At 47.5% G+C, this 23365-nt stretch overlaps 1 protein-coding gene across 6 annotated transcripts in view; it reads right to left on the reverse strand.

The window, feature by feature from the left end:
* MARF1 (meiosis regulator and mRNA stability factor 1) overlaps positions 1-23365 on the reverse strand; it is a 153547-nt gene that overhangs the window by 100261 nt on the left and 29921 nt on the right. For all 6 annotated transcript variants that reach the window (XM_063934366.1, XM_063934365.1, XM_063934362.1 and 3 more), the window contains 2 exons: positions 17280-17708; positions 16769-16947 (listed from right to left, as the gene is read on the reverse strand). In XM_063934366.1, coding sequence (XP_063790436.1) covers positions 16769-16947; positions 17280-17708 — 608 coding nt within the window. The remainder of the gene's footprint in view (positions 1-16768; positions 16948-17279; positions 17709-23365) is intronic.

Here is a 23365-nt window from a genome sequence, read left to right on the forward strand (position 1 = left end):
GGTTACTTTTCCGTCTCTTAAATAGAATAGAAAGAGAAAGAAAGAGAAAAAATTTAAATAAAAAATTATTTTTAACACCAGCCGACTTGCAAACCTCATACATCCAACTGTAAGTCAGTTACGATGGTAAAGTTGGTATTCACTCGCTTCCTCGTATTTTCTTTAGGATCTTTGCAATAGAATTCCTTTAAAAATATAAATAATCAATTATCAGGAGATCCTCATAGCACATATATAAACTTCACCAGCAGAGGGAGAGTCTTTTACTAAAATAAAAATCCCTCTGATATCTAAGTTTCCCCAGCAGAGGGAGCTGTCACCACACTAAAAATTCTCATCTAAGAGGGGGAGGGCTCATCCATACCCCTTAGATCTGGCGCCTGTCTGGAAACACTAAGATGGCCGCCCCTAAAATATCATGGACACTTCCTGGCTGTAATATAATGTGCTGCTATGTAAAAGTGAGCCCTGGCGCTAATGGCCACGCTCCCTCCTATTCTGTCACTGAGCGCACTCTCTACTGTGCGCTCCCGATCCCCGCCTTCACACGCGGCTGGGGGATCTCCTCAGCCGCGCGGCACTACCTCACTGCTCTGGTCTCTGCTGTTCGGCGCGCGCAGGGGGCGCTCTCCTCAGGTCCCGTAGCAGCGCCTGCTGACAGGGGATACCGGACCGCCCCACACTGCGACCGCTGGCCGGAGTGCGCTGGGACCACTCTCTTCCAGGTCCCGTTGCGGCGCCTGCTGACAGGGGATACCGGCCCGCCCCACACTGACTGCTGGCCGGCGCGCCGCTGTGGGTATCTGTTTAGGTATTAACTATAGTGGCGCCTGTCATGTTAGTAAGAGCAGAGGGAGTCTTTCTAATAAAACCCTGTAGGAAAATAAGAAAAAACCTAAAGCTATTTGTCTCCTGTAGAAAGATGCAGATCCCTTTAAAAGGGATCTCTGTCTCTCACATAATATCAGGCTTTGTCCTCCTTTTCATTAGGGAGACGTAGCATTTCTTTCTATTTTATAGCAACCAGTACTCACAGTCTTGTTGAAAGAGGATCTCCTGTGAGAGATGCAGGTCCTTTCAAAAGGGATCTTTGTCTCTCAGTATTATCAGGCTTGGTCTCCCTTTTATTAGGTGGACGCAGCACACTTGTTTTAGATTTTAGTCAGGAGCTCTGTGCTCCACGTGCTGTACACCCAGCATAATTTTTCAAACTGAGGGAGGAGGGATGTGAAGGGGGAGGAGCCGGCTGTGCAGACAATGCTAATTTTTAGATTGTGCCACACCTCCGGTTGCAAGCTTCACACTCCTACTGTATAGGACTCCAGTGTCCCCTAGTGGATGAAAGAGAAACTAGATTCAAGTTCCATGGCGCTGTAGGTGGTATAAATGGAGGGTGAACTCTGAGGACACCTTGCAGGAAAGGGTGACGCCTTTGAAAGAAAATTGATAAGGCGGAGACCTGCACCTTTAGTGTTGCTAAACGTAGTCCTCCATCTAACCCCGTCTTTAAAACTAGCAAGAGACGGATAACTGGGAAGAAGATTTCGGAAACCTCCGAGCTTTATACCAACCTATATGAGCACGCCAAATCCTGTGATAATGAGCTGCTGTAACTGGCTTCCTAACACGTAACATGGTTGGTATAACAGACTCTGACATGCCCTCTCGTCATAAGATCGTTTTCGTCAGCCACCCCGTCAAAACGCAGCTGCGCTAAAACGGGGCAAAGGAATGGACACTGTTATAGTAGGTCTGGACGTAGCGGAAGCGGCCATGGATGCTCTGCGAGTAGCCCACGTAGATCTGAGAACTACGCTCTCCGAGGCCAATGAGACGCCACTAGTATGACAGTCGAGAATTCTCTCTTTTTATTTGCTTTAACAACCGAGGAAGCAGCGGAAATGGTGGAAACAGATACACAAGGCTGTACGGCCACGCTATTGTGAGAGCATCCAAAGCCGCTGCCCCTGGATCTCTTGTTCTTGACACCTACTGGGGTGTTTGATGATTTTGGCAAAATGCCCTTAGATCAACCTGTGGGAACATCACCGCTTGACTAACATATGGAACACCTCTGGCTTCAAAGCCCATTCTCCTGGATGAAAATTCTGACTGCTGAAATAATCTGCTTTCCAGTTGTCCACTCCAACTATATGTTGTAACCTTTGAACAGTAAATTGCGGATCCACCGATCTGTGAATGTCTGAAACACACCAAGTGAAACCTCTGAAGGCGTGCTCCCACCACTGAAGATCAGAGATGGGCTGGAAGCCAGTCATGCCACAGGCTTGTCAGCGGCCTGTGTGTCCTGACGACGGTTAGTGGTTTATTGAAAAGCCACGTTCTGTACTACGTCTACTCTGTATAGTTGTTCCTGTAGCACGGCCACAAAAGGACTGATGTCTAAAGGATTTGAACGCTGGTATAGCACGTTTCCTTTTAGGAACTGGTGCGGCAATGGCAGTAAACAGACTTTTCCCCCAGTAGCCTGAGAAACCCGTTTCCAATGTAGGACTAAATAAGATATTGCCAGTGTAAGGCAATGCTTATATTCTTCATTTTGACTCTGCCTGCCAAGAATGTCGGCAAGCCGCAAATAGTGAAGCTTCCATAGAAGCCGTACCTAAATACTCAGCAGATTCACAGATGTGATCAGCAAGAAGTAGAAACTCCAGTAGGCCCACTTAAGCGGCATTTCCTATGCAACTACAGCCTTCCAAACATCAACGAAAGCAGGTCTAAGCAACACCCCTACTGCTGTATACAGTGACTTTAGCATAGCTTCTAGCTTACGCTTTTGACAGGTCTTTAAGCGTACTTGCAGCTGGGACTGGAATGGATAACTTCTTTAAAAGTTTTGACACAGGGGAATCCACTGTTTAGTGGATTCTCCCATTTACTTGCCCTAGACTTTGGGAATGGGTTGCTGGACAGAAACGTCTAGGCATAGAAAACCGCTTAAGAGACTCTGAATAAAGAAACCACACACCCACAAACACAGGTGTCTTAGTAAAATTTAGAACCCGGCGTACTGATGAGATTATTAATGGCCGGGTCAACAATAACTTGACTATCCGAATGCTGGCCTTGGATTTTAGAATGCAACACCACTGAAAACTGGTAAACCATGCAACGATCACTACTGTTAGGAATTGATCTAGACCTGGACTTTTGTAACCTTACAAAGTCCTTGACATCTGCTGAGCTCACTCAGGCAGCTCAGACGGTATAACCTAGAATCAGATGTAGCCACATTACGAACTTTCCGCGCAGCAGCCAACTTTAAAACTTAGTCACCACACTTGTCAGCATCGGCCAAGGAGGATCAGGGTAGATGTCCGCATTTGGACTTGTATTTTCAAGACACACTGTGAAAGTGGATCAATTAGATTACACTTGCACCGGCATTGCCAACAAGGCGCTCATTTTGCACAGAGACCGGTATACTGTGAAAGACCAATCCCCATGTTTAAGTACAGTCATGTATAAGCCAGAAGTGCTCTGCCCCTGGCACACACTAAAATCTATGAACCATGTGCTTTACAGAAATTCTGCCAACACCCCTGCACCTCCAGTGGCCAAGTGTTGTAGGCGACACTAAATTCCTGGAAGAAGAACCAGGAAGTTGTGTTAAAATGGCCTGCAGCCATGTGCTACCTATAAATAAATAAATACACATACATACTATATCTATACACACACACACACACACACACACACACACACACACACTATGTATAATAAAAGCACAATTTTCATGTATTTACACATCTCTATGTATAATAAAAGCACAGTTTTCATGTATGTACACATTTTTATGTATAATAGAGCACAGATGTAAAAAATATTTTTATAGAAGTACTTTTGCCCATATACAAACACTCCCTTATTCAGATAAGCAGTGTTTTAGAGATATTTCTCCATATAAACTTTAGATACCGTCGCTAGGGATCATACCTCCCCGCCACTTATCCCCTATACGCTGCGGCTATAAGCCTCCACCTCGGCTATTAGAACCTCGATCTCCCCCCTCAGCGATGCCAGGAATGGAGCCGACGGGCCGCAGCACAGAGAGATATCCGCATCCGAGGACAGCGAGTGGTATAGCAGGGAGAGACGAGCCGCTGCAGCCGTGGAGCTGCCTGCGGCCGCTTCCCCCTGAGCTGCCGTGACGTTGCGGGCCTGTGAGAGAGTGACAGCGGCCAGCAGCAGAGTGAGCTGTGCTGTCCGCGGCCGGAGCATGAGGGCTAGCTGCGGCAGTTGTGATGATGTCTGCGGCTTGTTAGGCGGGCGCCCAGCGGGGTGAGTAGTGAGGGGAGCGGCAGGCGGCGTGGCTGACCGCGAGCACTGTAACGTATAGCAATGTAGCAGCATGGCAGGGCGGTAGCAGGAGCTGACCGCCTCGCTCCCCAGTAAACCTTGCACAATGTAAAACGGAGCGACGGCAGTGTGAACTTCCTGCCCGCTTCGTACCTGCATCTGGAAAAGTTAGTGGAGGCTCTGACGGGGCTTCTACATCCAAACGTCGTCCAGCTCCTGCAGCCTGAGGATGAATCAGCTAAAGCGGATTTAGGTCTATGACGGGATTCCTCTGCCTGAGTGCCGACAAGCCTCTTCTGCTCATAGCAGTACACACAGACCCAGACCCAAGCTTCTTAATAAGCTGGGAAGGGCTGTGGTTAAAAATGAAAAAAATTAAAAAATTAAAATATCTGGAACCTGAGTCCAGTATGTGCCATCACGAGGCACATAAAATACACGGAGGTCTCTGGGGGAGTATGGAGGGGTAGGAGGGTTACACATTTAAATATTTAAATGTGCCTATTCCTGCTAACACACCATCCATATCCTAAGAGTACTCCAGTGACCCCTAGTGGATTAAAAAGAAATAGTATACAATGTAGGTCATGTGTAGTTAGCAACAGTATTGGTTATAGAGCATTAACTGTATAACCATGAGCGTCCTCACCATGCATTAATAAAAATAGGATTTAATTACCTACCGGTAAATCCTTTTCTCGTAGTCCATAAGGGATATTGGGGAGACTTAGTACGATGGGGTATAAACGGGGTCCAAAGGAGGCGGTGAACTTCAAATTTCTTCACTGGATGTACTGGCTCCTCCCCTCTATGCCCCCTCCCACAGGCAGTTATAGGAAAAACTGTGCCCGAAGGAGGAAGGACATATATGAGAGAAAGAACATGAGTGGTGAGATTTACACACCAGCGCACCACTAACATACAACAACCAGCAACGGCTGGTAACAGCAACAGCTGAACGGGTAACCATAGAAAAGAGAAACTGCAGAACAGTCAATGCACTGAGGCAGGCGCCCAATATCCCTTATGGACTATGAAAAATAAGAATTTACTCACCGGTAATTCTATTTCTCGTAGTCCGTAGTGGATGCTGGGAACTCCGTAAGGACCATGGGGAATAGACGGGCTCCGCAGGAGACTGGGCACTCTAAGAAAGAATTAGGACTACTGGTGTGCACTGGCTCCTCCCTCTATGCCCCTCCTCCAGACCTCAGTTAGGGAAACTGTGCCCGGAAGAGCTGACACAATAAGGAAAGGATTTGGAATCCCGGGTAAGACTCATACCAGCCACACCAATCACACCGTACAACTCGTGATACTATACCCAGTTAACACTATGAACAACAACTGAGCCTCACTAACAGATGGCTCATAACAATAACCCTTTAGTTATATATACACAAGTATTGCAGACAATCCGCACTTGGGATGGGCGCCCAGCATCCACTACGGACTACGAGAAATAGAATTACCGGTGAGTAAATTCTTATTTTCTCTGACGTCCTAGTGGATGCTGGGAACTCCGTAAGGACCATGGGGATTATACCAAAGCTCCCAAACGGGCGGGAGAGTGCGGATGACTCTGCAGCACCGAATGAGCAAACTCAAGGTCCTCCTCAGCCAGGGTATCAAACTTGTAGAATTTTGCAAACGTGTTTGATCCCGACCAGGTAGCAGCTCTGCAAAGTTGTAAAGCCGAGACCCCTCGGGCAGCCGCCCAAGAAGAGCCCACCTTCCTCGTGGAATGGGCTTTGACTGATTTAGGATGCGGCAGTCCAGCCGCAGAATGTGCAAGTTGAATCGTGGAGCAGATCCAGCGAGCAATAGTCTGCTTAGAACGAAGCAGGAGCACCCAGCTTGTTGGGTGCATGCAGGATAAATAGCGAGTCAGTCTTTCTGACTCTAGCCGTCCTGGAAACATAGATTTTCAGGGCCCAGACTACATCCAGCAACTTGGAGGCCTCCAAGTCCCGAGTAGCCACAGGCACCACAATAGGTTGGTTCAAATGAAACGCTGATACCACCTTAGGGAGGAATTGGGGACGCGTCCTCAATTCTGCTCTGTCCATATGGAAAATCAGATAGGGGCTTTTACAGGACAAAGCCGCCAATTCTGACACCCGCCTAGCTGAAGCCAAAGCCAAAAGCATGACCACTTTCCACATGAGATATTTTAATTCCACGGTCTGAAGTGGCTCAAACCAATGTGATTTTAGGAAATCCAACACAACGTTGAGATCCCAAGGTGCCACTGGGGGCACAAAAGGGGGCTGAATATGCAGCACTCCCTTAACAAACGTCTGAACTTCAGGCAGTGAAGCCAGTTCTTTTTGAAAGAAAATAGACAGGGCCGAAATCTGGACTTTAATGGATCCCAATTTTAGGCCCATAGCAACTCCTGACTGTAGGAAGTGCAGAAATCGACCCAGCTGAAATTCTTCAGTGGGGGCCTTCACAGCCTCACACCAAGCAACATATTTTCGCCACATGCGGTGATAATGCTTTGCTGTCACATCTTTCCTAACTTTTATCAGCGTAGGAATGACTTCATCCGGAATGCCCTTTTCCATCAGGATCCGGCGTTCAACCGCCATGCCGTCAAACGCAGCCGCGGTAAGTCTTGGAACAGACAGGGCCCCTGCTGTAGCAGGTCTAGTCTGAGAGGCAGAGGCCAAGGGTCCTCTGAGATCATTTCTTGTAGTTCCGGGTACCAAGTCCTTCTTAGCCAATCCGGAACGATGAGTATAGTTCTTACTCCACTCTCTCATTATCCTCAGCACCTTTGGTATGAGAGGAAGAGGAGGGAACACAAACAGACTGGTACACCCACGGTGTCACTAGAGCGTCCACAGCTATCGCCTGAGGGTCCCTCGACCTGGCGCAATATCTTTTTAGCTTTTTGTTTAGGCGGGACGCCATCATGTCCACCTGTGGCCTTTCCCAACGGTGTACAATCAGTTGGAAGACTTCTGGATGAAGTCCCCACTCTCCCGGGTGGAGGTCGTGCCTGCTGAGGAAGTCTGCTTCCCAGTTGTCCACTCCCGGAATGAACACTGCTGACAGTGCTATCACGTGATTTTCCGCCCATCGGAGAATCCTTGTGGCTTCTGCCATCGCCATCCTGCTTCTTGTGCCGCCCTGTCGGTTTACATGGGCGACCGCCGTGATGTTGTATGACTGAATCAGCACCGGCTGGTTTTGAAGCAGGGGTCTTGCCTGACTTAAGGCATTGTAAATGGCCCTTAGTTCCAGAATATTTATGTGTAGGGAAGCCTCCTGACTCGACCATTGTCCTTGGAAGTTTCTTCCCTGCGTGACTGCCCCCCCAACCTCGGAGGCTTGCATCCGTGGTCACCAAGACCCAGTCCTGTATGCCGAATCTGCGGCCCTCTAGAAGATGAGCACTCTGCAGCTACCACAGCAGAGACACCCTGGCCCTCGGGGACAGGGTGATCAGCCGATGCATCTGAAGATGCGATCCGGACCACTTGTCTAACAAATCCCACTGAAAGATCCTTGCATGGAACCTGCCGAATGGAATTGCCTCGTTAGAAGCTACCATCTTTTCCAGGACTCGCGTGCAGTGATGCACAGACACCTGTTTTGGTTTCTGGAGGTCTCTGACCAGAGATGACAACTCCTTGGCCTTCTCCTCCGGGAGAAACACCTTCTTCTGTTCTGTGTCAAGAATCATACCCAGGAACAGCAGACGCGTCGTAGGAACCAGCTGCGACTTTGGAATATTCAGAATCCAGCCGTGCTGTTGTAGCACTTCCTGAGATAGTGCCACTCCGACCAACAACTGCTCCCTGGACCTCGCCTTTATAAGGAGATCATCCAAGTATGGGATAATTATAACTCCCTTCTTTCGAAGGAGTATCATCATTTCGGCCATTACTTTGGTAAATACCCTCGGTGCCGTGGACAGACCAAACGGCAACGTCTGGAATTGGTAATGGCAGTCTTGTACCACAAAACGGAGGTACACCTGGTGAGGTGGGTAAATGGGGACATGCAGGTAAGCATCCTTGATGTCCAGTGATACCATGTAATCCCCTTCTTCCAGGGGGGAGCAATAACCGCCCTGAGCGATTCCATTTTGAACTTGAACCTCCTTATATAAGTGTTCAAGGATTTCAAATTTAAAATGGGTCTCACCGAACAGTCTGGTTTCGGTACCACAACATTGTGGAATAGTAACCCCGTCCCTGTTGGAGGGGAACTTTTATTATCACCTGCTGGAGGTACAGCACTACCTCCCTGTCCAGGGGAGTGGCTGGCAAGGCTGATTTGAGGTAACGGCGAGGGGGAGACGTCTCGAATTCCAGCTTATATCCCTGAGATACCACTTGTAGAACCCAGGGATCCACCTGTGAGCGAACCCACCGGTTGCTGCAGTTCCGGAGACGGGCCCCCACCGCACCTGGCTCCACCAGTGGAGCCCCAGCGTCATGCGGTGGATTTAGTGGAAGCAGGGGAGGATTTTTGTTCTTGGGAACTGGCTGTATGGTGCAGCTTTTTCCCTCTACCCCTGCCTCTGGGCAGAAAGGACGCGCCTCTAACCCGCTTGCCTTTCTGGGGCCGAAAGGACTGTACCTGATAATACGGTGCTTTCTTAGGCTGTGAGGGAACCTGAGGTAAAAATGTCGCCTTCCCAGCTGTCGCTGTGGAAACGAGGTCCAAGAGACCATCCCCAAACAATTCCTCACCCTTGTAAGGCAAAACCTCCATGTGCCTTTTAGAATCCGCATCACCTGTCCACTGCCGAGTCCATAATACTCTCCTGGCAGAGATGGACATTGCATTTATTCTAGATGCCAGCTGGCAAATATCCCTCTGTGCATCTCTCATAGATAAGACTACGTCTTTAATATGCTCTATGGTTAGCAATCTAGTGTCCCTGTCAAGGGAATCAATGTTATCAGACAGTGAATCAGACCACGCTGCTGCAGCACTGCACATCCATGCTGAAGCAATAGCAGGTCTCAGTATAGTACCTGAGTGTGTATATACAGACTTCAGGATAGCCTCCTGCTTTCTATCCGCAGGCTCCTTTCAGGCGGCCGTATCCTGAGACGGCAGTGCCACCCTTTTTGACAAGCGTGTGAGCGCTTTATCCACCCTCTGGGATGTCTCCCAGCGTAACCTGTCCTCTGGCGGGAAAGGGTACGCCATCAGTAACTTTTTAGAAATCACTAGTTTTTTATCGGGGGAAGCCCACGCTTCTTCACACACTTCATTCAACTCATCTGATGGGGGAAAAACCACTGGTTGCTTTTTCTCCCCAAACATAATACCCTTTTTAGTGGTACCTGGGTTAATGTCAGAAATGTGCAACACATTTTTTATTGCCGTAATCATGCAACGGATGCCCCTTGTGGATTGTGTATATGTCTCGTCCTCGTCGACACTGAAGTCAGACTCCGTGTCGACATCTGTGTCTGCCATCTGAGGTAGCGGGCGTTTTTGAGCCCCTGATGGCCTTTGAGACGCCTGGGCAGGCACTGGCTGAGAAGCCGGCTGTCCCACGGCTGTTACGTCATCCAGCCTTTTATGTAAGGAGTTGACACTGTCGGTTAATACCTTCCACATATCCATCCACTCTGGTGTCGACCCCACAGGGGGTGACATCACATTTATCGGCACCTGCTCCGCCTCCACATAAGCCTCCTCATCAAACATGTCGACACAGCCGTACCGACACACCACACACACACACACACACACACACAGGGAATGCTCTGACTGAGGATAGGACCCCACAAAGTCCTTTGGGGAGACAGAGAGAGAGTATGCCAGCACACACCACAGCGCTATATAAACAGGGATTTACACTACACAAAGTGATTTTCCCTATAGCAGCTATAATACACAGTATTGCGCCTAAATTTAGTGCCCCCTCTCTCTTTTTTACCCTATTGAGCCTGGAAACTGCAGGGGAGAGCCTGGGGAGCTTCCTTCCAGCGGAGCTGTGAAGAGGAAATGGCGCCAGTGTGCTGAGGGAGATAGCCCCGCCCCTTTTTCGGCGGGCTTCTCCCGCTCTTTATATTAATATTATGGCAGGGGATTTTTACACATATAATATAGTCTAATAAACTATATGTGTTTTTTTGCCATTTTTAAAGGTAATCTAATTGCAGCCCAGGGCACCCCCCCCAGCGCCCTGCACCCATCAGTGACCGGAGTATGTGGTGTGCATGGGGAGCAATGGCGCACAGCTGCAGTGCTGTGCGCTACCTTAATGAAGACCGGAGTCTTCAGCCGCCGATTTTCTCCTCGGTATCTTCTGTCTTCTGGCTCTGCAAGGGGGACGGCGGCACGGCTCCGGGACCGGACGACCGAGGCTGGGCCTGTGTTCGATCCCTCTGGAGCTAATTGTGTCCAGTAGCCTAGAAGCCCAAGCTAGCTGCAAGCAGGTAGGTTCGCTTCTCTCCCCTAAGTCCCTCGTAGCAGTGAGTCTGTTGCCAGCAGATCTCACTGAAAATAAAAAACCTAATAAATACTTTCTTTTCTAGGAGCTCAGGAGAGCCCCTAGTGTGCAACCAGCTCGAGCCGGGCACAGATTCTAACTGAGGTCTGGAGGAGGGGCATAGAGGGAGGAGCCAGTGCACACCAGTAGTCCTAATTCTTTCTTAGAGTGCCCAGTCTCCTGCGGAGCCAGTCTATTCCCCATGGTCCTTATGGAGTTCCCAGCATCCACTAGGACGTCAGAGAAAAAGGATTTACCGGTAGGCAATTAAAATCCTATTTTCTCTAGCATTCATAATGGATATTGGGGAATTAGTACGATGGGGACGTCCCAAAGCTTCCAGAACGGACGAGAACGTGCGGAGACTGCTGCAGCACCGCCTGACCAAACTGGGTATCCTCTGTGTTCAGGGTATCAAACTGGTAGAACGTAACAAGAGAGTGTTCTTCCTCGACCAGGTAGCAGCTCAGCATAGTTGCAAGGCCAAGACTCCACGGGCAGCCACCCAGGAAGAGCCTACAGAGACCTAGGAACAGGTAAGGCTGCCGACATATAGACCTGTTGGATAGTAAGTCTAACCCAACGAGCAATGGACTGCTTTGAAGCAGAGCCACCCTTTTTCTGCGTATCATAGAGCACGAAAAAAGAATAGGTCTTCCTGATCAGAGCAGTTCTCTTGACATAGATCTTCAAGGCTCACACAGCATCCAATGCCTCTGGAGGCGCAGAAGTGCCAGAACTGTACGGAACCACAATAGCTTGATTCAAGTGGAACGCAGAGACAACCTTCGGCAGGAACTGCTGCCTAGTCCCGAGCGCCGCTCTGTCCTCGTAAAAGACCAAGTAGGGACTTTTACACGATAAAAGGACCCCAGTTCCGAGACACGTCAAGCAGAAGCCAGGGCCAGTAATATCAGTCTTCCACGTCTACCGTCAGAGGTTCAAACCAGGAGGACTGTAGAAATTGTAATACCACATTCAAATCCCAGGGTGCTGTAGGCAGCACAAAAGGAGGTTGTATGTGGAGCACCCCTTGCAAGAATGTCTGAAATTCTGGCAACACTGCCAATTTCTTCAGAAAGAAAACGGAGAGCTTTAATCTGGACCTTAACGGAACCCAGACGCAAGACCTTATTCACACCAGCCTGCAGGAAATGCAATTAACGTCCCAAGTGGAACTCTGCAGGCAGATACGTGCGTTCCTCGCACCAAGAGGCATAGCTACTCAAGATATGATAGTGTTTTGACGTCACAGGTTTCCGGGCCTGAACTATGGTAGCAATAACCTCCTTGGGAAGGCCCTTGCGAGCTAGGATGTTCCGCTCAACCTCCATGCCGTCAAACAAAGTCTATGTAAGACCGGGTAGACTAACGGCCCTTGTTGAAGAAGAAGATCTCTTCTTAGTGGTACAGGCCAAGGGTCTTCGACGGACATGTCCAGAAGACCCGCGTACCACGCTCTCCAAGGCCAATCCGGGGCCATCAGAATTGCATGGACTCCCGGATTTCTGATTCGCTTGAGCAACGGAATCTGATGAAACAGGTAGATCAGCCGGTAAGGCCATGGCAATGTCAGTGCATCTACTACCCATGCCTGAGGGTCCCTGGTTCGTGAGCAATACCAGTGAAGCTTCTTTTTGAGTCGAGATGCCATCATGTCTATTTGTGGGCAGCCCCACCAGTCCATGATCCGCTGAAACACCTGATGGTGGAATCCCCACTCCCCCTGGTGGAGGAGATCGTGACCACTCAGGAAGTCCGCTTCCCAGTTGTCCACTCCTGGAATGAAGATTGCAGACATTGCTCTTGCATTTCTTTCTGCCCAGAGGAGTATCTGACACCTCTTACATATGCAGGCTCTGCTTTTTGTCCCTCCTTGCCGACTGATGTACGCCACTGCTGCGGCATTGTCAGACTGTACTTGGATAGCGTGATCCTTGAGCAGAGGAGAGGCCTCTAGCAGAGCATTGTAGATCGCCCGAAGTTCCAGAATGTTGATCGGAAGGAGGGCTTCGTGGGCTGACCACCTGCCCTGGAACGGAGCCACCTGGGTGACAGCTCCCCATCCTCTCAAACTTGCATCCGTCGTGAGGAGAGTCCAATCCTGAATCCCAAAACTCCAGCTTTCCAGGAGATTGGAGGACTGCAGCCATCACGGGAGGGAAATCCTGGCCTGAGGTGACAGCCGTATTATCCGGTGCATCTGTAGATGTAATCCAGACCACTTTCTCAGGAGATCCAATTGAAATGTTCTGGCATGGAACCTCCCATATTGGATCGCCTCGTATGAGGCAACCATCTTCCCCAACAATCTTATGCAAAGATGGATGGATACTCGAGCGGGTCAGAGCACCATGCTGACCATCTCCTGAAGTGTTCTCGCTTTGTCCTCCTGGAGGAACACCTTCTGGGCCACAGTATCCAGCAACATCCCCAGGAACAGGAGCCGCTGAGTTGGCTCCAGTTGGGACTTCTGTAAATTGAGAATCCACACATGGTGTGACAGAAGTTAGATTGCTCCATATCGACCGCACAATAAAAAGCTCCCTGAATCTTGGTTTTATCAAGAGATTGTCCAGGTTAGGGACAACATTGACCCCCTGGACCTGAAGCTGAAACATCATCTCCACCATTACCTGTGTTAATACCCTTGGAGCTGTGGACAGGCCAAAGGGCAGTGCCTGGAACTGGTAGTGATCGTCCAGTAGGGCAAACCTCTCAGATATGCCTGATGAGGTGGCCTAATTGGAATATGAAGGTAGGCGTCCTTGATATCCAAGGAAACCATGAATTCCTGTTTTTTCAGGTCCACAATCACTGCTCTCAAGGATTGCATTTTGAACTTGAAAACCTTTAGGTAAGGGTTCAAGGACTTTAAATTCAAAATGGGTCTTAACGAACCGTCCAGCTTCGGTACCACAAACAGGATTGAGTAATAACCCTTTCCTCGTTGTGGTATTGGTACTGGAACAATGACGTGGGACTAGACCAACTTTTGGATGGCCTGTTCCAACGTAACTTGCGTATCCTCCAAAGCTGGTAAGCTTGATTTTAAAAATTGTTGGGGAGGAGCACAGTCAAACTCCAGCTTGTAGCCCTTAGAAATGAGGTCCCTGACCCAGGTATCCTGGCAGGAAGCATTCCAGACGCGGCTGAAGTGACGCAGTCGAGCTCCCACCTCGAGATCCCCTCGGGATGGGTGGGCACTGTCATGCTGAGGACTTAGCGGAAGCAGAACTGGTGCTCTGTTCCTGAGAACCGGTGTTTGCAGGTCTTCTGGTCTTACCTCTGGTGCCTCTAACTGCATTGGGGGCACCTCTGGCTCTAGATCGAAATCTGTTAGACCAAAAGGACTGAAGAGATGGCCCCGGGTAGGAACGCCTAGCCGTCGGGGCCCCAGAGGGAAGAAACGTGGATTTCCCTGCAGTGATTTTGGAAATCCACGTATCCCGCCCAAAGAACCATTCCCCATAACAAAAGGGAAGAGATTCCACACTGCGCTTGGATTCTGAGTCCGCTATCCACTGACTCAACCACAAAGCCCTGCGCGCCGACACTGCCATGGCAGAAATCCTAGCATTAATATTGCCCATCTCCTTGAGCGAGTGACACAGGATGTGTACAGTGTCCTGAATGTGCTTCAGGAGAGTCACCGTAGAGACCAGAGACATATCCCTGGAGAGGCACTCCTGAATTTGAGAAGCCCACGCGTGAATGGCATCCAGCAACCCGCTATGACCGGCCTTTGCGATACACCTGCTGCTGTATAGATAGACTTTAGTGTAGTCTCTATTTTTCTGTCCCAAGGGTCCTTTATGGTAATGGAGCCCGGGGCAGGCAGCACCTCCTTTTTTGACAGTCGAGAGACTGATGCATCAACTCCCGGGGGTTCTTCCTAAAATTTTCTACCTTCAGGAGCAAATGGGAAAGTGTGCAAAAATCTTTTTGACACTTAGTATTTTTTGTCTGGATTTTTCCAGGCTAACTTAAATAGGTCATGTAACTGCAGAATCAGGGAAAGTGACTTTAGGCTTGTTTTGTGTAAAGAAAAACGACTGCTGTGACGCAGCGTCCTCTAGAGGGAGCTTTAACCCGTCCCGTATAGCCAGAATGAGGGGTTCAATACCCTGAGCAGAAGCGGAATTCCCACTAACTGGATCCAAGTCCTCCCCATCCTGTATATGTTCATCTGAATCCGAGAGTAGAGCAGGTAAACCACGCTTTTGTGGCCCTGAGTTAGAGAGGGGGGCTGTGTAACATCTGCCCTAGCAGCTAAGTCTGCAACAGACTGTTGTAGTAGCTGAGTTTTCTGAACATTAGCAGTGAGTTGTGATGACAAAAGAAATTTACACTGCACAGGCACTTCTAATAAAGTGAATTATAGAGAAGTACTATACCAATCGTAAAAAACGAAATTATTCATTAAATTGGTGGTGGTGCTTCCACAGAGTAATTAAATTGGTGGTGGCGTTTCCACAGAGTGAGCTCTTTCCTGTCGAAAAAGCCCTGTCACTCGGCAAAACATACGTCCAGGAACATGTATGTCCGCGATCTGCACATAGCGGACTACCCCAGCCTTCAGGTCCAGTAAGCTTTTTGCCAATGTCGCCGCTAATTTAAGCCATTTCAAACGGACTTTCAGTATTTACCAATAGCCAGATCCATTGGCAACAGCGGGTTAAGTCTATGCCTACAAAAGAAATTGGTGTTGCTTGCTCTGTGTCTGGGCACTATATGCTTATAGCCGATAAGACTACATTATATACTGTGGTGTCCACATAACTTAGAAATCTTCGTTTTACTTGTAATTTTGGAAGTGTATTTGATATGTTACTTTGAGAATACTGTGATACAAATTAGCAAGCTTACTACACTATAACAAACTGTATATGACTTCTAATGTCTGGTCACTACATGCTTGCAACTGGCAATAAGATTATAGAACATATTGAGACATTTAAAAAACCCTCTGTTATGCTTGTTTTATTTAATTGAGAATTTATTCCTTAAATAGAGACATTTGGATACAACTATTAAGTCTTTAAAACCAGAAGTAAATCATACACAATTATTGTATAAATGTATGAAAAAAAGCTATATGCATTTTGAGAATATCCAGAACCTGTTTACCTGACTGTCTTGCCATTATTCTAATTTCAGTAGGAAACAAGGGGTGACTTAGTAATTCTCTCTTATTGGCTGCACTGATAATTATAATCAGCCAAAAGCAGAAAGAAAACGTCCCCCTCTTTCTTACGTCAACTAATTTTTCTAAGGACTGGTATCAATACAATAGGGATCTCTCACCCCTCATTCAATGCCTAGGCAAATGGGGGAGAAGCAGAATTCCGAACGCACCCGAGTAGTCCTGTCTATGCTCTCTCTTTTTTTTTTTTTAAGTGAGTAATGAAAAAGCAAACCATTTTTTCATTATATACATGTTTCTCTATGTCAACTGTCTGTATTTCGCCTATTTTCATACACACTATTCCAGGGAATTTTAAGATTGGTATTATTAAAAGCTAAGTTTTATCTTACTCCTATCTCTCCAAAAAATGAGTGCTTGACCACCTATAGAGTTCTAGTGTTTGCCCCCTTTGGGCATCTCCCTCTTTCTTCTTTTCAGTTGTGACGACATATCAGACATCATATTCTTAAGGGCCCCCAGCCAGGAGGGCTCTGGACCCTCTCCCCCAGCCCCCTAACCAAGTTGTGAAGATTGGCTGCATTGTTCACATGAAAGAGAATCAGGTAAGGGAATCCGGTGTAATACACATTGCATAGTCTGTGTTTACCCACGTTCACAATAAATCACAATGACATACACACAGGCAGTAAAAATGATCAAGCCTGCCCTTACTGTATGTGAGAGGGGGACATACTTTAGACCAACACAAAACCCTATAGAAGCGGAACACCGACTTCTGACAAAATAGAGAGAGGGGGCAGAAATAAGGAAAAGGATGTGGTTCAACATACCTCTGAATATTTTTAAAAACAATTTCTTCTGTACGAACATTCTTCGTGGACACCTGGCTGGAAACCGAAGTGTTGCTTTCACAGAGAGAATTGATTTTATCGCCAGTTTTCTTTTTGTCTTTATCTTGAGGTTTTGCATTTGCCCGATTACTGGCTTCAGACTGCATTTGACACAGCTCCTGCAATAAGAAGAGTGAGAAAAGAAAGAAGTGCAATTAAGTTACTGTACAAGTCTATCTGGTAAGATTGTATACTGGAAAGGGGGGCGTTAATATATCAAGTACAAAGACCACCTTAATTTGATATACAGGGAGTGTGTGCTATATGATATGTTTTGTCAACTCTGATCTGTAGATGGAACTGGCAGTGTAAGTTTCAATACCCCTGCTGGCCTGTGACTCTGCTCCTCAGAAACTGTTGCACACCTGTCATCCATATTATAATATTAAAAATAACCTGAATAGTAAGAAAGTTTAGTTTCTAAATGTGTTAATCACGGAGCATGGTTTACCTGCAGACTTTTCACAATTGAGTTTTTGATAGCGGAGCTGTGAGCGGCCTTGCTTGCAGCACCTTTGGCATTGGCTGACTGGTCACATTGCTCTTTAGCTGCAAGGCACAGTTTGGTGTTCTTGTTCACTTTTTTGGGAGACTTTGATTTGTCCCCACTGGCGCAATTTGTGTTTTTTGCTTCAGTAACCTCTCGATTTTTAGGCGCAAAAGAAACTATGATCCGGTTGCCAAACACATCTTCGTTCTCCATGCGCTTTTGTGACCGCTCTGCACTTTCCTGATTGATAAAGCGAAGAATGGCACTGCTGCCCGAAAGACTCATCACTTTTCCTCCACAGTTATCAGAGAGGCGTCGCAGGCGGTTGGTGATACTTTTTGCATCTCTGTTTGTTGGCAAGTTATAAACATATAACAGAGTGTGGCACTGCTGCAAGTGTAGGAAAAATAGAAAAAGCTCAGTTATTTCAAGTTAAACAAATAAAAAAAATAATGAGAAGCACATGTGTAAAGAAACTAGTAGGGGTGATGAAAGCCAGGGGAGTAACTAGTTTATACAGGCGTGGTGCTATGGGACCAAGAGGCCTAGGGGGATCACACATTGTCACAAGCAGTAGGCCACCAATATCAACCTGGGGCACTACAGAGGGGCATAAAATGAACAAACATATGGGGGGTTGGGGGGGCTTGGGAGAGGGATCTCAGAACATTGGGGAACACTACAAAGTGTGTCATTGGAGCCACAAAGTCTTAGTTATGCCCATGATGCAAATCATTCATACAGCTTTTAAAAGTTTGTCCCAACATAACTCAAAATGTTCATTAGGACTGTTTTAAAGATGCTGTTAATGTTTTTGTTTTTTGTTCTAATGAGAAAGATAAAAAATAGGGATTTTTGTTTACTTACCGTAAAATCTCTTTCTCTGATTCCATCTGGGGGACGCTGCGCAGTTACTTGTGGGTTAGAGGTGTGTGGTTGTGGAGTTTGGCACAGAACTATTAAGAACTGACCCCTCCCCCCTCTAACCCCTCCCATCTCCTTCCTGCCCAGCCAGCACCTCAGTTAACGTTTAGCCAAGCCAAAGGAGATAGACCGAAAAATTTTTACTGGTTAAACCAGACAACCATATGGGAGGGATCGCAGCGTCCCCCAGATGGAATCAGAGAAAGATTTTACGGTAAGTAAACAAAAATCCCTATTTCTCTTTCATCCATCTGGGGGACGCTGCGCAGTTACTTGTGGGATTTCCCAAAGCAAGCTAATGAGAGGAGGGAGAAGTAGACGGCATAGCCGTCTGTAAAATTTGACGCCCAACAGAGGCAGTTTCCAAATTGAAAATATGAAAAAAACGGTAAACCCTTTTTGAACCGTATGCACAGGCGACCAAGTCGCCGCCCTACATAGCTGCTCAATAGATGCATTCCCGCGAGCAGCCCAAGAAGCTCCAACTCGAATGAGCTGGAATCGATTCAGAAATTGAAATATCAGAAAACTGTTTTTATGGCGAAATCACCCAACGAGCCACTGTGTTCTTGGAAGCCGGCCAATCTCGTTTGGGCGCATCAATTAAAAACTAACAATGCAGCCGTACGACCGACAGGATTTGGACAAGATAAATAAATCCGTAAGGCCCTGAGCATATCTAAGAGAGCCAAATGGGAATCCTCCCCGGAAGGAGAAGGAGTAAACGCTGGAAGGACAATGTCCTAATTTAGATGAAACGCTGACACAACTTTCGTAAGGAAGGAAGGTTTTTGTTCGCAGAATCACCCGGCTATCATGAAACCTCAACAAGGGTGGTCTGCAAGAAAGAGCTGTCCATGCAGACACTCGCCCTGCGGAGGCAATTGTCAATAGGAAGACAACTTTTGAACGTTAGATACCGCAATTTTACAGATTCCAAATAGCTCAAATGGAGAATACTGAAGAGCCGTAAAGACTAAGTTACAGTCCCAAGGGGGAACCAGAGGAACAAAAGGTGGCTGAATCCGAAGAACTCCCTGAAGGAACGTCTGAACTTCTGGAAAGATAGCCAGTCTCTTTTGAAAGAAAGAACCGATAAGTCAGAAACTTGACCCTTCAGTGAAGAAGTCTCAGACCCTTATTGAGACCCTCCTGAAGGAAGTATAAACCGACGAGGAATACGAAACAAATCTGGTGTTAAACCACGCTTTTGACACCAATCAATGTAAATACGCTATACTCGGTGGTATACTCTAGAAGTCACCGTTTTTTTTTTGTTTTGTTTTTTTTAGCCGGAGACATTGTCTACACAACAAGACGAGAAAAAAACCCTTTTCCCTTAAAAGGTTGGGTTCAAGAACCAAATCGTCAAAGCCAGCCGACCCAATCTGGGCGGTGACCTGGTCCTTGAATCAGAAGATCCGGACACAGAGGGAGTCGGAATGGTTCCTTGACGACCATATTGTGACGCAGAATGTACCACTGTCAGCGTGGCCAAGCTGAGGCTACCCAAATGATTGGGAGACCTTCTTACTGAATGCGTTTAAGCAGACGTGGAATCAGTGGAAATGGTGGAAACACATATCCCAGTTGAAAGTGCCACGGTGCTGTCAGTGCATCGATTAGAATTGCTTGAGGGTCCTGAGTACGCGACCCGTAGAGAGGAAGATTATTATTGAGACGAGACGCCATCAGATCTACATCGGGCAACCCCCACCGGGCTACTAGAGTCAGAAACACCTCCTGGTGAAACTCCCAATCTCCCGGATGCATCGTGTGACGGCTTAAGCAATCCGCTTCCCAGTTCTCGATTTCTGGAATATGAATCGCGAATATGGCCAGGAACCAATGTTCCGCCCATGTGAGAGTCTGAGCGACTTCTTTCATTGCGGATCAGCTTCGAGTACCTACTTCCTTGTTTATGTAAGCAACTGCTGAGGCGCTGTCAGACTGAATCCGCACTGGATGACCTTGAACCATGGTTTGAATCCGAAGTAGTGCATACCGGATTGTCCGTAACTCCAAGATGCTGATCTGCAACTTTAACTCTTGACTGGTCCAGAGTCCCTGAAAGTGATGAGTCTGAAACACCGCCCCCCAACCTCTGAGGCCGGTGTTTGTGGTGACCATCACCCAAGACCAAATTGTGAACGGAACTACTTTGGTCAAATTGTATCTGTGAAACCCCCAGCGAAGCGACTGACGAGTCTGTACAGACACGCGGACCAACAGTAATTCAAGATGAGGCCCTGTCCGAGTCCAACAGTTGAGAATCTGAGTCTGAAAAGGGTCGAGTCTGAAAAGGGTCGAGTCTGAAACGTGGCATATGGAACTGCCTTGAAGGTTGCCACCATCTTGTCTCACTTGCATGCAACGGAGAACCGAAACCACCGGTAAATGTAGCAGTGTTCGAATTCTGGACTGTATGTCCTGAATCTTGTCCTGAGGAAGAACCACTTTTCTGGTTGTTGGTGTCGAATAAAAGTCCCAGAAACATCATCTTCCGGGAAGGAAGCAAAGATGACTTCAGACAATAAATTATTCATCCGAATGACCGCAGAGACTCCATAGCGAGACGCAAGTTCTGATGAAGAATCCACCCTGCCTTGATCAACAGATTACCCAAATACAGAATAATGTTGATTCCCTGCCTGAAACTGAAAATGTCAAGGCCGACCGCGAATCTCAGAAGAGATTGATGACCCGTCCAAATAGAAACAAGCAGAAAGGCGTCTTACGTCCAATTAGGCCAAATATCCCCGTTTCCTTGGCGACAATAACCGAGAGGATGGATTCCATTTTGAACTTTTGGGTTGAAATGAACCCTCCAGTTTGTCCACGAGTAAAATCCCGACCTCTCTGCCGAGCGGGACCTAGAAGAATTACTTCATTTCGTAAGCAAAATGGCTGTTGCATGATGAAGAGCTCGACGTCCGAAGGAACCATTTGAAAGAGGTGTGATGAACACCCGATATGGGACTGGGTCCTCGTTTCGATAGGAACCACCCTTCTTTGAACTGTAGTAACCGAGTCTCAACCGTCACTGACTCCTCCGAGGATCGTGAACCGTCATGCAGTAGGTTTGTTGGCAGGTTTACGTCTACCTCTGAATGCCTCCCTTCGTGGGTATCCCCTGTATATGAAAGTACCGGAACCTTGTAGAATTCGGTTTTCGGAGGAGCAACTGGAAGAAAGGGGTTCCTTCTGTAGAATGTGAGATAATCTTCTTTGATTCCGACCTAAAGAGTACTCACCTTCAAAGGGTACCGCCGACAAGGTCTGTTTGGGGTCAAAATCGGCCTTCCAAACCCGAGACCAAAGAGACCGTCTTGTTGTCACGGTCAAGGCAGAAATACGGAATTGTGGTGCAGCAGGATCAACCAAGGCCTCACCCACATAAGAACCTTCTGAAATCTGTTCTGTTAATTGAATGGCTTCCGATGGATCGTCAGACTACCTTCCAGAGATGACCTGTGCTAGTCAGTCATCCGCGGCCTTGAGGACCCAAGCGCCAGCTAAAAGTGGTTGAAGAGAAACAGATAAAGAAAACAGATTTAGGCATTGCTTCCATCTGATCTTTCAACGTCACAGACTGTACAGAAGGAATAACCGTAGTTCCTGCTAAATTTGAAATGGGAACGTCTACCTTTTGGCCTGTTTCCCAAAATCTGATATCCTCTCTGTAAAAGGATATAGAAATTTGTTATGCCGTAGGGGATTGGAAACGAGAATCCGGCTTAAGTCAGGCTCCTTTAAAATATCCCTGTTATTAAGGTGACGGATGGAGTCTATCAGCAATCTAACAGCTGAGCTAGTAGAAAAGTCATCTTCCCAGACCAAAATCTCGCCCCACTCTGGGTCTACTTCCCCTTTTTATAAAAACTACACCTGAACATTGTTCTAGGTGCATGCAGACAGCACATGCGCTGTGTCAATCAGAACCCCCCAGAAAGTTATAGCGGCAACGGCTATGGCCGTTTTGTAGCAGAAGAACTGCCGGCAGAGTTTACAAACTTGTTTTGGGATTGAATTAAATTAGCAAGACATCTGCCCATATTTTAAGCCCACACCAGATGTCTCTGATCCAAGCAGACATAGACTGATCCGCGGAAACTCCCTGTTGGATCACCACAGATGCACCAGAGCATGAAGCACAGAGGGTATCAGCATCCGCTTTACCCTTAGCTAGCCTTGACTCACATTGAAAGCAGAAAAATAACCACCGAGGATGTCTTTCCTCTTTGTAGATCCTTCTGACGTATTGACATAATTAAACTTTATTTTATTTATTTATTTATTTATTTTCTTTAAACAAGTGCACTACAAACGAACTATAAGCTCAGTAGAGTAATTTGTGCAAAAATTAAATCTGTTAACTCTCATTACAAGTGTAGAGTAACACTATGCCCCCAAAGTATACTTGCTGTTAGGTGTTTGCTGCACAGCGCCCCTTGTACTGTCTCCGTAGAAGATGGCGCCCGGTGCTTTGCAGACGCTGGCCGGGAGGGCGCGCAAGGCAGTGCAGGGCGGGAATCCGTCCTTTTGAAGTAAGCGCCGCGTCCCCCTGCTATAGCCGGAAGCCTGCGTCTCCTGCTCACTGCTACATCCAGCGGCTCCCCAGCGGCTCTGATCGGGCAGTGGCACCCGCACACCGCTATATACAGCGGCTGTGTTCGGGTAGCGGCTTTGTTCGGGCAGCTGCTCCCGCGCACCGCTACATACAGCGGCTCTGTGCGGGCAGCCTCTAGCGATCCCCCGGAGAGTGACTCACCACTCTCTTCCCCTTTCCTTCAGTTAAATGTAACATTGCCCAGACTTTGTGAACCAGCAGTTACAGCCAGTGACAGTCTACTTATAGCTAGGGAAGGAGCACTGGCCCTCTAGTCTATAGAATGTCTGGTCAAAACACAGTGGAATATGGTACTGCACTCCAACGCTCACCTCCGGAGAGAGAGCGGAGGGGGAGGAGGGGGGGGGGAGAAGAGGCACACAAGTATAAATACAAATATTCTATATTATATATTCTATATTATATAGGGAAGGATAGACCAATACTGTCAGAGACAGATTGTGTCTATCCTGTACCTCCTCACTGCCGACTTCTTAGGAACAGGAATCCAGCC

This window comes from Pseudophryne corroboree, chromosome 7 (genome assembly GCF_028390025.1).
Source record: "Pseudophryne corroboree isolate aPseCor3 chromosome 7, aPseCor3.hap2, whole genome shotgun sequence".
NCBI classification, from domain to species: domain Eukaryota; kingdom Metazoa; phylum Chordata; class Amphibia; order Anura; family Myobatrachidae; genus Pseudophryne; species Pseudophryne corroboree.